General features: G+C 43.4%; 1 protein-coding gene across 25 annotated transcripts in view; it reads left to right on the forward strand.

Moving 5' to 3' along the window:
- Nucleotides 1-10,134, forward strand: part of rbm47 (RNA binding motif protein 47) — a 273,757-nt gene extending 263,623 nt beyond the window's left edge. For all 25 annotated transcript variants that reach the window (XM_038791353.1, XM_038791355.1, XM_038791357.1 and 22 more), the window contains 2 exons: nt 4,908-5,083; nt 5,701-10,134. In XM_038791353.1, coding sequence (XP_038647281.1) covers nt 4,908-5,083; nt 5,701-5,949 — 425 coding nt within the window. In that variant the 3' untranslated portion in view covers nt 5,950-10,134. The remainder of the gene's footprint in view (nt 1-4,907; nt 5,084-5,700) is intronic.
- The last annotated feature ends 2,679 nt before the right edge of the window (nt 10,135-12,813 follow it).

Here is a 12,813-nt window from a genome sequence, read left to right on the forward strand (position 1 = left end):
TGGCTTGGAGGGCATGTACAGGAAGGCTCCGATTATGGTAACCATAGATTCATTCCAGCAAACTTGGATGGCAGGCTTAAGGAATGGGATCACTTGGGGATCAAATTTGAGGACCTGTTTTTGGGTGGGAAGTTTGCGGGACTAACTGAGCCGATGGAGGCCTATCAACTGCCCAGCGGTAATGAGTTTAGGCATCCTCAGATAAGGGCCTTTTTGAGTAAAGAGTTGGGTTTGTTCCCAATGTTGCCGTCATTAGGTCTATAGGACAGGCTCCTCTCGGATGATGAGTTTGGGGAGGGGAAGATCTTCAATGTGTATGCTGAGTTGGCCAGGAGGGAGGAAGGTTTGATGGTGACGGCGCGGCAGAAATGAGTGGAGGATTTGGGAGGCGCAGTGCAGGGCTGGATTTGGGAGGAAGCATTGCGTAGGGTTCATGCACCCTCGTCGTGTGCTAGGCTCAGTCTTATGCAGCTTAAAGTTGTGGACAAAGCACATATGACACCGGCTAGACGGAGCTGTTTCTTCCCGGAAGTGGCTGATCAAGGTGCACAATGTACCAGATCCTATGCAAACCCATGTCCACGTGTTCTGGTCCTGTGCAAAACTAGTGGGGTTTGAAGGGTGTTACAGATGTATTGTCTCGGGTGGTGGGGGTGGTGGTCAAGCCTTCTCCAGTTGTAGTTACCTTTGGTGTGTCTGAGGATCCTGGGGCGGAACAATACAATAGAACATTACAGCGCAGTACAGGCCCTTCGGCCCTCAATGTTGTGCCAACCTGTGAAACCAATCTAAAGCCCATCTACGCTATTCCCTTATCATCCATATGTTTATCCAATGGCCATTTAAATGCCCTTAATGTTGGTGAGTCCACTACTGTTGCAGGCAGGGCATTCCACGCCCCTACTACTCTCTGAGTAAAGAACCTACCTCTGACATCCGTCCTATATATCTCACCTCAATTTAAACCAATGTCCCCTCGTGCTAGCCATCACCTTCCAAGGAAAAAGGCTCTCACTGTCCACCGTATCTAACCCTCTGGTCATCTTGTATGCCTCCATTAAGTCACCTCTTAACCTTCTTCCCTCTAACGAAAACAACCTTAAGTCCCTCAGCCTTTCCTCATAAGATCTTCCCTCCATACCAGGCAACATCCTGGTAAATCTCCTCTGCACCCTTTCCAATGCTTCCATGTCATTCTTATAATGCGGCGACCAGAACTGCCGGCAAAACCCCAAATGCGGCTGCACCAGAGTTTTGTACAGCTGCAACATGACCTCATGTCTCCGAAACTCAATCCCTCTACCAATAAAAGCTAACACACCGTACGCCTTCTTAACAACCCTATCAACCTGGGTGGCAACAAAATGGGGCTACGTCTCCATGCCCGCGAGAAAACGGGCGCGAATCACTCTGGACTTTTCTGGAGAAAGTCCAGAGTGATTCTCCGTTTTGAAGGGGGCTTGCAGGGCCCCGGAGTGCTCCTTGCAGCTCCGGCTGCCGATATGGGGCCCTGCACATCCGGCTGCGGGTCTGTGCATGCGCACGGCAGCCGCCTACGGCAGTGGCCCCACGCAATATGGCACACCCACATAGAAAGCCGGCCCCAACAACATAGACCTTCCACCAGATTGCGCGCGTCCGCCAATTGGTGGCCGTCCTGGAGACCCCCCCCCCCCCCCCCCGGTGACGGATCCCCCCGCCCCGCAGCTGCCACTCCGAGCTCCCATCGGGTGGAACCATGAGTGGACCACACCGGTGGGAACTCGGCCGGCTGAGAATCGCCACGGGAGCCTCCTTCAGAAGTTCCCGACTGGCACCACATCAACCGCACGCGCGACTGGCGGCAATTCTCCAGTCCGCGGAGAATCACAGGAAAGAGTCGGACCCGATCGCGAGTCTGACGCCCCATTCTCCGGCCCTGCACTGAACCTGATGTCGGCGTGGAGACTCGGAGAATCCCGCCCCTTGTGTCACGGTGGGAAAGAGTGTCAATGTCGTGGCTTTCGCATCCCTACTGGCACAAAGGAGAATTTTGCTCAATTGGCAAGCTGTAGAACCGCCAAGCACTGGGTCATGGATACGGGACCTTGCTGAGTTTCGTCATTTAGAGAAAACAAGTTCGCCATTAGAGGTTCAGATAAGGAGTTCTCCATGAGGTGGAAGCTGTTCATCGACTTTTTCAAGAACTACTAGAACATCGGGAGGGGTAGTAATTTTTGACTGTTAAGGGGTGGGAGGGTACTTTATTTTGTTTTATTTTTTAAAATTCTCTCTTTCTTAAGGAGGTTGGCCACGTACTTGTATATATAGGGGGTTCCTGTTGTATTGTTACAGTGTTATATGTATTGTTAATATGTTATGCGGTGTCCATTGTTGTTTAATGTTATGAATTGTTCCTGTTTTTGTACTCCCTATGTGCTTTGGGTATAAGTTCAATAAATTATCCATCAATAGGGTTTGGACTGCGAAGGGTTACTCCTCCCTCTTGACTTTCCTCAACTTCTGCCTTCAACTCAAAACTTTTAAGTTGATATTTTCTTGCTCATCTTTTTATTTCCACGTCACGTTTCCTCACGCCAATTTGTTTTGGGAAGCCGTTTTTCAAATTCCGTCTCGTGCTCTAATTGCAATGGAATTCTCTCCAGATCTGTTTCCTCACCAGATGCTACTGATGCTACACTACTTGGACTAATTGCTCGTGGGCTTTCCTGTGTTTCTAACAGACCCAAGCACTCAACTTATACAAAATGGACATGATTTTCCCACCGCGTTGCACCCCATGGGTGAATCGCAGGAGAGTCCCAAAGCAGGCTCCGCGCCGGGTGCAAAGCCTCGCGCTAGTCACGCGACCCGTGGTGCCCGCTCACTTAACTATCTGTTTGCCATATTCACCCGACGCCCAGGAGCCACCGGCCGCACCTGCGAGACTTCAACCGGGTGCCGTTTAGGGCTGGATTGCACAAGTGTTAAGCAAGTGTGATGGCACCTAGTGGTCTCTCAGGCCATTAGAGCCCCCCTAGGTCGTTGGGGATAGGACAGAGTAGTACTCTGGTACTTCCCCTAGCATTCCGGTGGCACTCGCGCACCTTGGCACTGCCAGCCTGGCACCCTGGCAGTGCCACCCAGGTAAAGTTAACCAGGGCCTGGAGGCTATGCCTATGAAGGGAGAATCAGGGGAGATCTGAGGGGGCTGAGGAAATTTTTTTTGGGGGTGGTGGGGGTTGAAGAAGGGGATCCTGAAGGTGGGGGCCCTGAAAGGGGCGGCGTCCCAATCCATGAGGAGCCGGTTGGCGAGATAAACTCCCCAGTGCAGGAAATCTTTCTGTGTGGTCTTGACAGCGAGGCCCAAGGCCCAAAAAAATGGCTGTCCCATTGAATAGCGGTGTCATTCTTGGCATTGCAGCTGCCGAGAAACACTCTGCCAAATATGCCTTAAATCAAATTTTTTGGGCAAATTGCTCCCCATATATCTTTGACGTCTTGTCTTTAACTGGCACCTCTACTTTTAATTCACTTGCCAATTCAATTACCTTGTCCTCCACCTAAAGAATGGCTTTAACAGCTTCCTAAGCCTCCTTGTTATACTATTACAAACCTAATGTTTTTTTTTATATATACTGAACCTCAAATCGTTCCAAAGATCCCGGAACTGAGCCCCCAAACTATGTCACGGCCCCCTAGGCTAGTGTGCAGTCAATTCCAGCCTCACTTGACCCAGAGTTGCAACACAGGTGAAATTAATTTTGTTCTCAGTTAAGCAATATAAACTACAGTCACCAGGTTTGTAACTTTAAAACACAAGTCACCTTTTATTATTTTCAGTATTATAATTAAATGGACAGAAAATGTAAATGAGCATCTACTACCCCTTTCTAACCCTCCAACCTTTCCTAACTCGCCCCACTCTCTACACACACATACACAGACAAAAAGCACAGAGGGGAAAGGGTGGTGGAAAGGGAAAGAAAATACTAATAAAGGTCAAAGGATAAGGACCTCTAATGCACTGGCATGATTTCTGGTTGGTGTCTTTCCGGCAGTTCTTCCTTCTAGGCTTGAGATGATTTCCTCTGGCAAGGTTGTCTACTTTATTTGCAGACTCAGCATCGTTTCAGGCACTCACTGCTTTCAGAACAATAGAGCAGTTCTTTCACTTCAGCAAGCAGGACAGAGGGAGAGTGTTCCTTTCATTTTCAAGGCCTAAACACTTCTGCTGAGTTCTCTTAGAAAGCAACACGAAGGGCAGCACGGTGGCCTAGTGGTTAGCACAACCGCCTCACAGCGCTGAGGTCCCAGGTTCGATCCCGACTCTGGGTCACTGTCCGTGTGGAGTTTGCACATTCTCCCCGTGTCTGCGTGGGTTTCGCCCCCACAACCCAAAAATGTGCAGAGTAGGTGGATTGGCCACACTAAATTGCCCCTTAATTGGAAAAAATAATTGGGTAATCTAAATTTAAAAAAAAAAAAGAAAGCAACACGCAGGAACCAATCACTGTCTGTTGTCCGGCAGAACACTGACCCTGGTCAACCCACCAGTTGCCAGTTAACCAATCGAAATAACCTGCTCCAAAACTGGTTCCTAAGATCTATTTGATACTGAGGAGTCTGGTTTCTTCTCTCCAAAATACAAAATCTGGGAACATAGTGTCCTGGCAAGCAGGCTGATTCAACTTTGAATCCAGCTCAAAGGCACAACCCGATTATGGGTCCACAGGCCAAAATAATGAAAAGAAAAGAAATGGGAACAAAATAAATAAACAGGAAGGACTCTTACAGTCATATTTAGTTTTATAGCACTCCTGTGAAGTGCCTTGGGCCATTTTATATACATTGTTATGACATTATTATAGTAGACGATTTATAACTTGTGATAAAAATTATTAATTGATGCTTTTATCTGATTTCAGTAGCCATCCCTTCCATTGGAACCCAATACCAAGTATTTCAAGCAGCTCCGGGCACTAAACTAATGGAAGATAGCAAAATGCACCCAATGGAACATGTTCTTAATCCAATTGCTGTGCAAACTGATCCAAATGGAGCAACCATCCTTCCTTCAGTTTCCACTCCTCCACCTTTTCAGGTTAAAAAAAAAGTTTTTTCCTAAAGCACAATATTTTGTTATCTTCCTCTACAGTGTTGTGTGAATGTAAACTCCTCTGCTTGCTCAGTTGATTTGTGCACTGCCCAGTATAACATTGAGCCATCCAAGCAAGGGAAATCTTTAGTTTGAGCAATAGTTACAGGCTGGATACTACTGAATGATTGTTAACTTGAGCAAACAATGTGAAATTACCATGCCAGAGCCCTTTTTACTTATGAGTATCCAGTGACTCCTGAAGTAACATAATTGCATAGAATAGAACTGTAGTATACCTGCCCAGTGTTTGAAGCAGTGATCTAATTTCAGAATCCCTGGGCGGGATTGCCCGTTCCACGGCGTGCCCCTGCCGGCAGCGGGATTCTCCGTCCCGCCAGCCGGCCAATGGGGTTTTCCATTGTGGGCAGCCACACGCCGTCGGGAAATCCCCGGGTGTGGGTGCGCTGCCGGCCCAACGGAGAATCCAGCCCCCTATATTCAGGTATACGGGTGGCCTGACTATTTTCAATTCCTGTTCTCAGTATTAATTGTTAAATTGCTATTTATTATTTTTTTTAACCACATTGCAAAGCCATAACACTCTTTTTGCTTCCTTGTAGACTCGGCCAATAACTCCAGTATACGCAATGGCCTCCAATATCCAACGAATTCCCACAGCTGGGTTCTATGGGGCAAGTTATGTACCGATTGCAGCTCCTGCTTCTGCTGCCACTATGGCAACACTGCAAAAGAACGCTGCCACTGCTGCGGCAGTGGCTGCCTATGGAGGATATGCCGGCTACATACCACAGGCGTTCCCTACAGCGACCTTTCAAGTCCCTCTACACGATTTCTACCAAACTTATTAGGATTTTTTAACAACAACATTATTGTAGTGAAGGAATACACTGGTATTTATGAAGAAAAAAAACATAGTTTGATGTGAAAGATTCTTTTTTTTAGGACTTCAGCAAACGTCACACCAAAAACTATGCGAAAGAGAGACAAATGTTTTTAAAAGTGCTATTTGTTAGTAAATTTTGAAAAGCATGTTTTAAGAATTTTTGAAGATTATAACCTTTTGGTAGAACTAATTCTATGCATTTTTGTTATGGAAACACTTTTTAAAAATTCCTTACTTTTAGCAGATACTAAAAATCTTCCGTCCATAAGGTTTGAACATTTTGAATGTGGACATCTAAAAGTTAGAAAAGGGTATGGATTTTGATGTGTTAATCCTATGAAGGTTCTGTGTGACTTGTTCACTCCAGTTATCTATCCTATTTGGTGCCTTCAAGAAAATATCGGCCTTAACTGGATTACAGTGCGTGTAAATAAATACTAGTCAAAGTTTAACCCATATACTGTATAACCAAACTTCAGCCTGTAATTTTTTAACTGGTCCACCAAGAATTATGTATGATACTGGAAAGACATATCTGTATATGTTGCTCCTATGGCGAGCAAGACTATTTTTGTTTCTTTAAATTCCGCTAGGGAACAGTCCTAGAGCTCCAGCACTAAAGAATTGGACTGTCAGCTATGAAGCCTAAATTTGATTTCTCTTTTATTGATCTTCACAATTTGGCCTTTTCAAAAACTGAATTTCACCAGCTTCAGACTAGTTGTTCATGGTATTGGCCTTGACAGAATTGTTTTAAGTATCCAGTGTTCGCTCCACATAACTGAGGAAGAAAGTATATGTGTTTGTCTCTTGGGATAGGATATGGGTACTCTTAAAAGAGGAAGGAAAGCATGGGAAAGGAATACCCATGGCAGCGTTATACAATCATCGTTGAGGGTAAATTATTATCCACTTAACAAACACAAGGGGACTGAAACATAAAGAATATTAAGTATGATATTGAATAGAAAATAATACCAATAGTGGTATGCTCAACATAGTGTAAGTTTTGCTTTCCTTTGCAATGCTCTTTATTTTTCTATGTGTCCTGCTTTAAGTTCAGTCGTATGTTGCTGGATTTTTGGGCAAGGGCCAAAGTAGGCCTTGTTGGCATGAAGTGCTATATTAATAACTTTTATCATGTTAAAGAAAATTCCTAGTTGATTTGAGGTGGTGATGTAGTTTGGGTAGTAGTGATGTTGTATTTGGTTCTGTGTAACAAATTAGATTGTGTGTATATATATTATGTTTTAATATAAGTTTATGAGCAAATGGCTTTTATGATGCAGCAGCATGTGATATGTGGTTTACCACAGGATTTTATCAATTTACTTCAATGCTGTTGGAAGAAAAAAGAAGAAATGTAATATTATAGTAGGAACTAAATATATTGTTGCAGTGTTTCAATGGCCTGTTTAACGGCTTTCAAAAGAAAAGTCTATTTTAAATAGTGTCAAGGTACTCAGTAAAACCTGCATAATGTGACCCCCATGATTTGGGCTGACCAAAAGAAACTGCTGATAATAACAACTTGATATCCAATTGAGCTGCATTCATTGTTTTAACCTGGGAAAATGATTGTTCAAAGTGCTGTGGATTAATATGGGGTTTTAGGTAACAGCTTTGGCCATTTTACTCTAACACTCACTACTGTTATAGAATGGAAGTTCCTTCATTATATTGCTTGCATATAATGATAAACTATCACAAACACTAATGACAACTGTTTAGGGGCACCATTTTGAAGACAAACTATAATCAATTAATTTTTAAATGTTCCACATCCGCTTTCACCTTCTCATTCTGATGGGAAGACAGAATACTCCACCTACTGTAGGATGGCATTTTAAAGGCAGCTGTTTCATGTGCCAGTATTGCCTTGATTTCTCAGCTCTGACAATCTAGAGAGCTATTTGCCTTGCGACTAAATCACATTGAAGTTTTTATGCACATTCTGTATATCCATATATCACACATTTTTTTTCTTTTTCTTTTTGCAAGTCTCATTGTTTTTATTATTCTCAGAATCTCACCAGAAATATCTCAGTTATCACTGATTCTTTGAAACCTATTGTGCAATAGCATATGAAGCCCTAAATCACAACATTGGGCAGGGCCACCCAAGATCAGGAACAGAGACAAACAGGGCCCAAACATGTTGGCATCAGCTGGTGTGACAGTTTCCCAGCACCACTGCCAGTGCTGACCCTGTTGGGGAGGCAGATTTGGGGTTGGCAAGATCACCTGCTCCCAACCTTGTTAGCAATAGACAATGAAGGTCAACCAGAAAATCAAAGTTCCTGACACAACAGGGGGGCCATTCAACTCCCTGCTCTCCTGGCAGACCTATAGGCTCTTTCTACCTGCCTGGGTATGGGTGGAGGCAAAGGTCACACTGCAAAAGGTTTTCCTCCCCATTGTGTGGCCTGGTTGCTTTTTGCATTTTAAGTTACATTTTTAAGAGACTTGCTGGGAGGGCACCTTCACCTTGATGCGCTCTAGCTTCAAGGTCGGTCCTTCAGCTTTGAGAGCCCGCGCACCGCTCTTAATGGGACAGAGGCGCTCTCTCCATGGCAATTATGAGGGTGTCATGGTCAAAATACCTGGGGGGTGGTGGGACGTTTTATTTCAGGACCTGAAAATAGCTTTGATTCCTGTTTCCCACCCCTGATTCGAAAATTCAGCGCATTGCATTTCCTACACTTAATTTTGTTTTTAAAGGGCTGTACAATTCACCAGAAATGACAGGAATTCTGATTCCCAGAAACCTGCTTGGACCTGGTAAGCACCAAGCAAGGAATGGCACATGGACATTACTTTCTTACTATCGACACTAATAGGACAGTAAGCTCACTGTTTTGTGCAAAAATTAATCATAGTTAAAACGAGGCTTTAATCATGAAACCAACATTAAAGAATTCCAATGTCATAGGCACTCAGTCAACACTCCCACGGTGAACAAAGCACTCCCTTTACCCAGTTATTTCATTCAGTAATGCTGGTAAATGCCTGGGGAAAGCTATGGGTACCTGAGTAAATTGTTCCCTTTAGTGGAGCCCAAACTTAAAAGGAATAAAGTTTTAATTGTTTCACAGGTAGGCCTTACCCAGACAACCTGTTAAGACATTACTCAGTATTGTTCTAACAATATTTTTAATGGGCCTATCCCTCTGTTCCTAGACCTGACATATTGGATTCAAAATTCTTAACATTTGGGCAAATTCCCTGCATGCATTTAGTACAAACATTTTTTTAAATCATGATTTATTCAGTTACCAACAAAATGGATACTGCTGCTAGAAAGCTAAAAGGTAACCTTCCTCAAATTATAAATGCCTTAGTTCCTTAAAACAAATATTCATTTTCAAAGGGTGTCTACTGTATCTTTTGCTTATTCTATATGATAAATACCTTTTTATTAATATACAAAGTATCCAGGGTAACACCACTAGATCAGAGCACAAGAAGTTGTCCAAAAATATATTTTTTAGTTATTTTATTATCTTATAAAGAAGAAAGTGGGGTATGGTGAGATTTTGAGATTCCTTTTATTGCGAAATACGTTTATTTGGCTACTGAGTTTTGCTTTTCTGGATAGTCTTTCGTAGCCCGGTTAAGTAAAAAGAATGTAGATGTATTTAAATAAAATATTATTTAACTTGCAAGACACATTCTAGTCCAGTTAGAGGTGGGAGAGTTCATCGAAGAAAAAAACAAAGGGTTTCGAGTAGTCAGGTAGCAAAAGTTTTCATGTATTTTTATTTGCTGCTCTTTGTGAAAAGAAGGACCTAACAACAATCTTAGCAAGGCCAAGTATTGATTATTTGTTAATGGCAGAGGCCTGTAAAAAAGACCAAGGAACCTGTTGGTTAGGATCCATATTTCTGCTATTCTGTTGTAGCCATTTCATTCAAGCAACATTTTTTAGTATTTCAGCTGAAAATGTTGACCTGGTCCATTTAAAAGAACAGGTATACGTAGGCAAAACTTTTTAAACTAGTGTGCCTTATTAGCAAACAACTGCATTACCATCGGGTGTTTGAGATCTTCAGCTATATATTTTCTATTGTCCTTGTGTTTTGAAAGCTTGAGTTTATTCTGTTGCGTTTATATTTCTAAAGCAGTAGTTAATAAAGCATTATGAAACCCATTGGTCTGATTGTGTTGTGTTGGACATGTCATGCATTAAATTGATTTCTCAATTTGAGTTCAATAATATCGGGCAATGAATAGCAATGGGAATGGAGAGATGGCATGTTTTCACAATAAGCGAAATTAAAATGTCTGGGCCATTACCAAAATAGCAAGATTGGCTCTGTTAAATCAAAACATCGCAGTGGATTGTTCTAATTAACGACAAAATTAACGACATAAATCATATTTTCATTTAATTTCTTTTATAACTAATTAAACTGCGAATGTAACTGAAGCACAAGTATGATGTTTGTTCTGGTTTTCATATTAACTGGAACTTGTATGATGTCCAGTGGTGCTGAAAACGCAGAGAACAAAGGTCCCAGCAATTACACTAGGATCACACTCAGAGTCCCAACTGCTGATCCTGTCAGCTACGGGAACTATTGGGGCAAACACAGGTGCTTACCTGACCAGGGGAGCTGGGAATCATAGTCTTGGGGCATGGATCCAAGGGTCTCACATGCATCAAAACAATTTACTGCATGCTCAGCCACCTCCATCCACTTTGCAAACCCCATCCTCATCACAGCCCTTCCCCCTACCCATCCCCCACCTCACCTTTTTGCAGGAATCCCTGGGGATTCAGGCATCACCCTAAGCCTGAATTCCCAAAGTGAATCTCATTAGCACGGTAGCATAGTGGTTAGCACAGTTACCTCACAGCTCCAGGGTCCCAGGTTCAATTCCCGGCTTGGGTCACTGTCTATGCGGAGTCTGCATGTTCACCCCGTGTCCGCGTTGGTTTCCTCCGGGTGCTCCGGTTTCCTCCAACAGTCCAAAGATATGCAGGTTAGGTGGATTTGCCATGCTAAATTGCCCTTAATGTCCAAAAGGTTTGGGTGTGGTTACTGAGTTACAGAGATACGGTGAAGGTGTGGGTTTGGGGAGGGTACTCTTTCCAAGGCATGTACAGACTCGATGGGCCGAATGGCCTTCTGCACTGTGAATTCTATGATTACAATCATTCCCGAAGTCAGTACACCTCTTGTTACTGAGCATGTCCAATCACAAAACTTCATCAGGCTTCTTGGAGCCTGGGGGTGCAGGAACACCCGGGATTAGGAATCTCTACTCTTAACCTATTTGGGATGCATTGAGGATCTATACCAAAGGCTAAAAACAGCTTTTTGGTAAGGTTGGAAACTACCAGAGTAGCTGAGCAATTATAGGTCCTCTGTTTCCAAACAGGAAGCAAAGATTTGTACGGCATCTTTCCCAATGCACTTTACAACCTGTTCACTTGTAAAATAGTAACCAGAGCTGTCAATTGTCCACAGCACAATCCCACAAGACCAGATCATCTGTGTTCATGCTGTTGATTAAACATTGACCAGAATACTGAGGAGAACTCATTTGCTCTTCTTTGAAGCAGAACTATAGGAACTTTTATTTGAGAAGACATTCAGAGCTTTAATTTAATATCTTTTTGAAAAGACATCACCTCCATTTATGCCACGTTCCCATTAGAGAGTCAGCCAAGATTTTATATTCCACTCACTAGAGTGGGACCTGAACCACCACCTTCTGATGCAAATGGAAAAATTCTACCCACGGATCCAGAGGTGATGTGACTGTTACATACAATACCACATAGATGCAGCTGCTTGGACTTTTCAACTGAAGCATTAAGAAATTGTTGGAATATATCATTTTCAAACAGCAGCAGGCGGAACTTTGAATTTTACTACTGCATTGACTCCATTTCATGAGTGATGATTTTGTAGACAACTGCAAACTTTCAGCAAATCAACATGTGGACCAGGGAAGAAAACACCAAACGTTGCTTTTTGTGTGCAATCAGATTGCAGCCATGTCTGATTTGTTTCCAAATAAATAATTTAAAAAGTAACAATAACAACAACAATATGAATATGCATTTACGTAGCCTTTAATGTAGAAGATTTCAGGAAGTGCCTCTTAGGCATAAGGGAAATGGACACTCGAAAGAAAGTTTTTAAAAAATTAATTTTATTTGCCACATTTTTATCATTTACGCCACACAAAAAAGAAACAGAAACAAAACAACCCCAACAATAAAAAACATAAAACAGAAGAGAAAGCAGTTCCCAAGGGCAGCACTGCTGCCTCACGGCGCCAAGGTCCCAGGTTCGATCCCGGCTCTGGGTCACTGTTTGTGTAGAGTTTGCGTGGGTTTCGGCGCCACAACCCAAAGATGTGCAGGGTAGGTGGATTGGTCACGTTCAATTGCCCCTTAATTGGAAAAAATTATTTGGTACTCTAAATTTATGGGGGGAAAAAGCTCCCCCCCGCCCACCTCCACTCCCCCCTCAACATTCAACGACAATCAACTCGCGAAAGTGCATAATAAACAAATCCCAAGAAATGGACCCCTCCTTCGCTGTCCCTTATCTCAAACTTCACCTTCTCCAGGCTCAAAAACTCCAGCAGGTCCCCCCGCCATGACAAGGCACAGGGTGGAGAGACTGACCTCCACTCCAACAGGACCCACCTACGAGTGATCAGCGAGGCAAAAGGTAAAATGTCTTCCCCCGCACTCGCCTGCAACTCGGGCCTGTCCAACACTCGAAAATGGCATCCAGGGGACCGGGCTCTACATCCATATGTAAAACCTCCGATACAGTGCTAAATACCTCCCACCAATACCTTTCCA

The sequence above is a fragment of the Scyliorhinus canicula genome, chromosome 3 (assembly GCF_902713615.1).
Source record: "Scyliorhinus canicula chromosome 3, sScyCan1.1, whole genome shotgun sequence".
Lineage (NCBI taxonomy): Eukaryota > Metazoa > Chordata > Chondrichthyes > Carcharhiniformes > Scyliorhinidae > Scyliorhinus > Scyliorhinus canicula.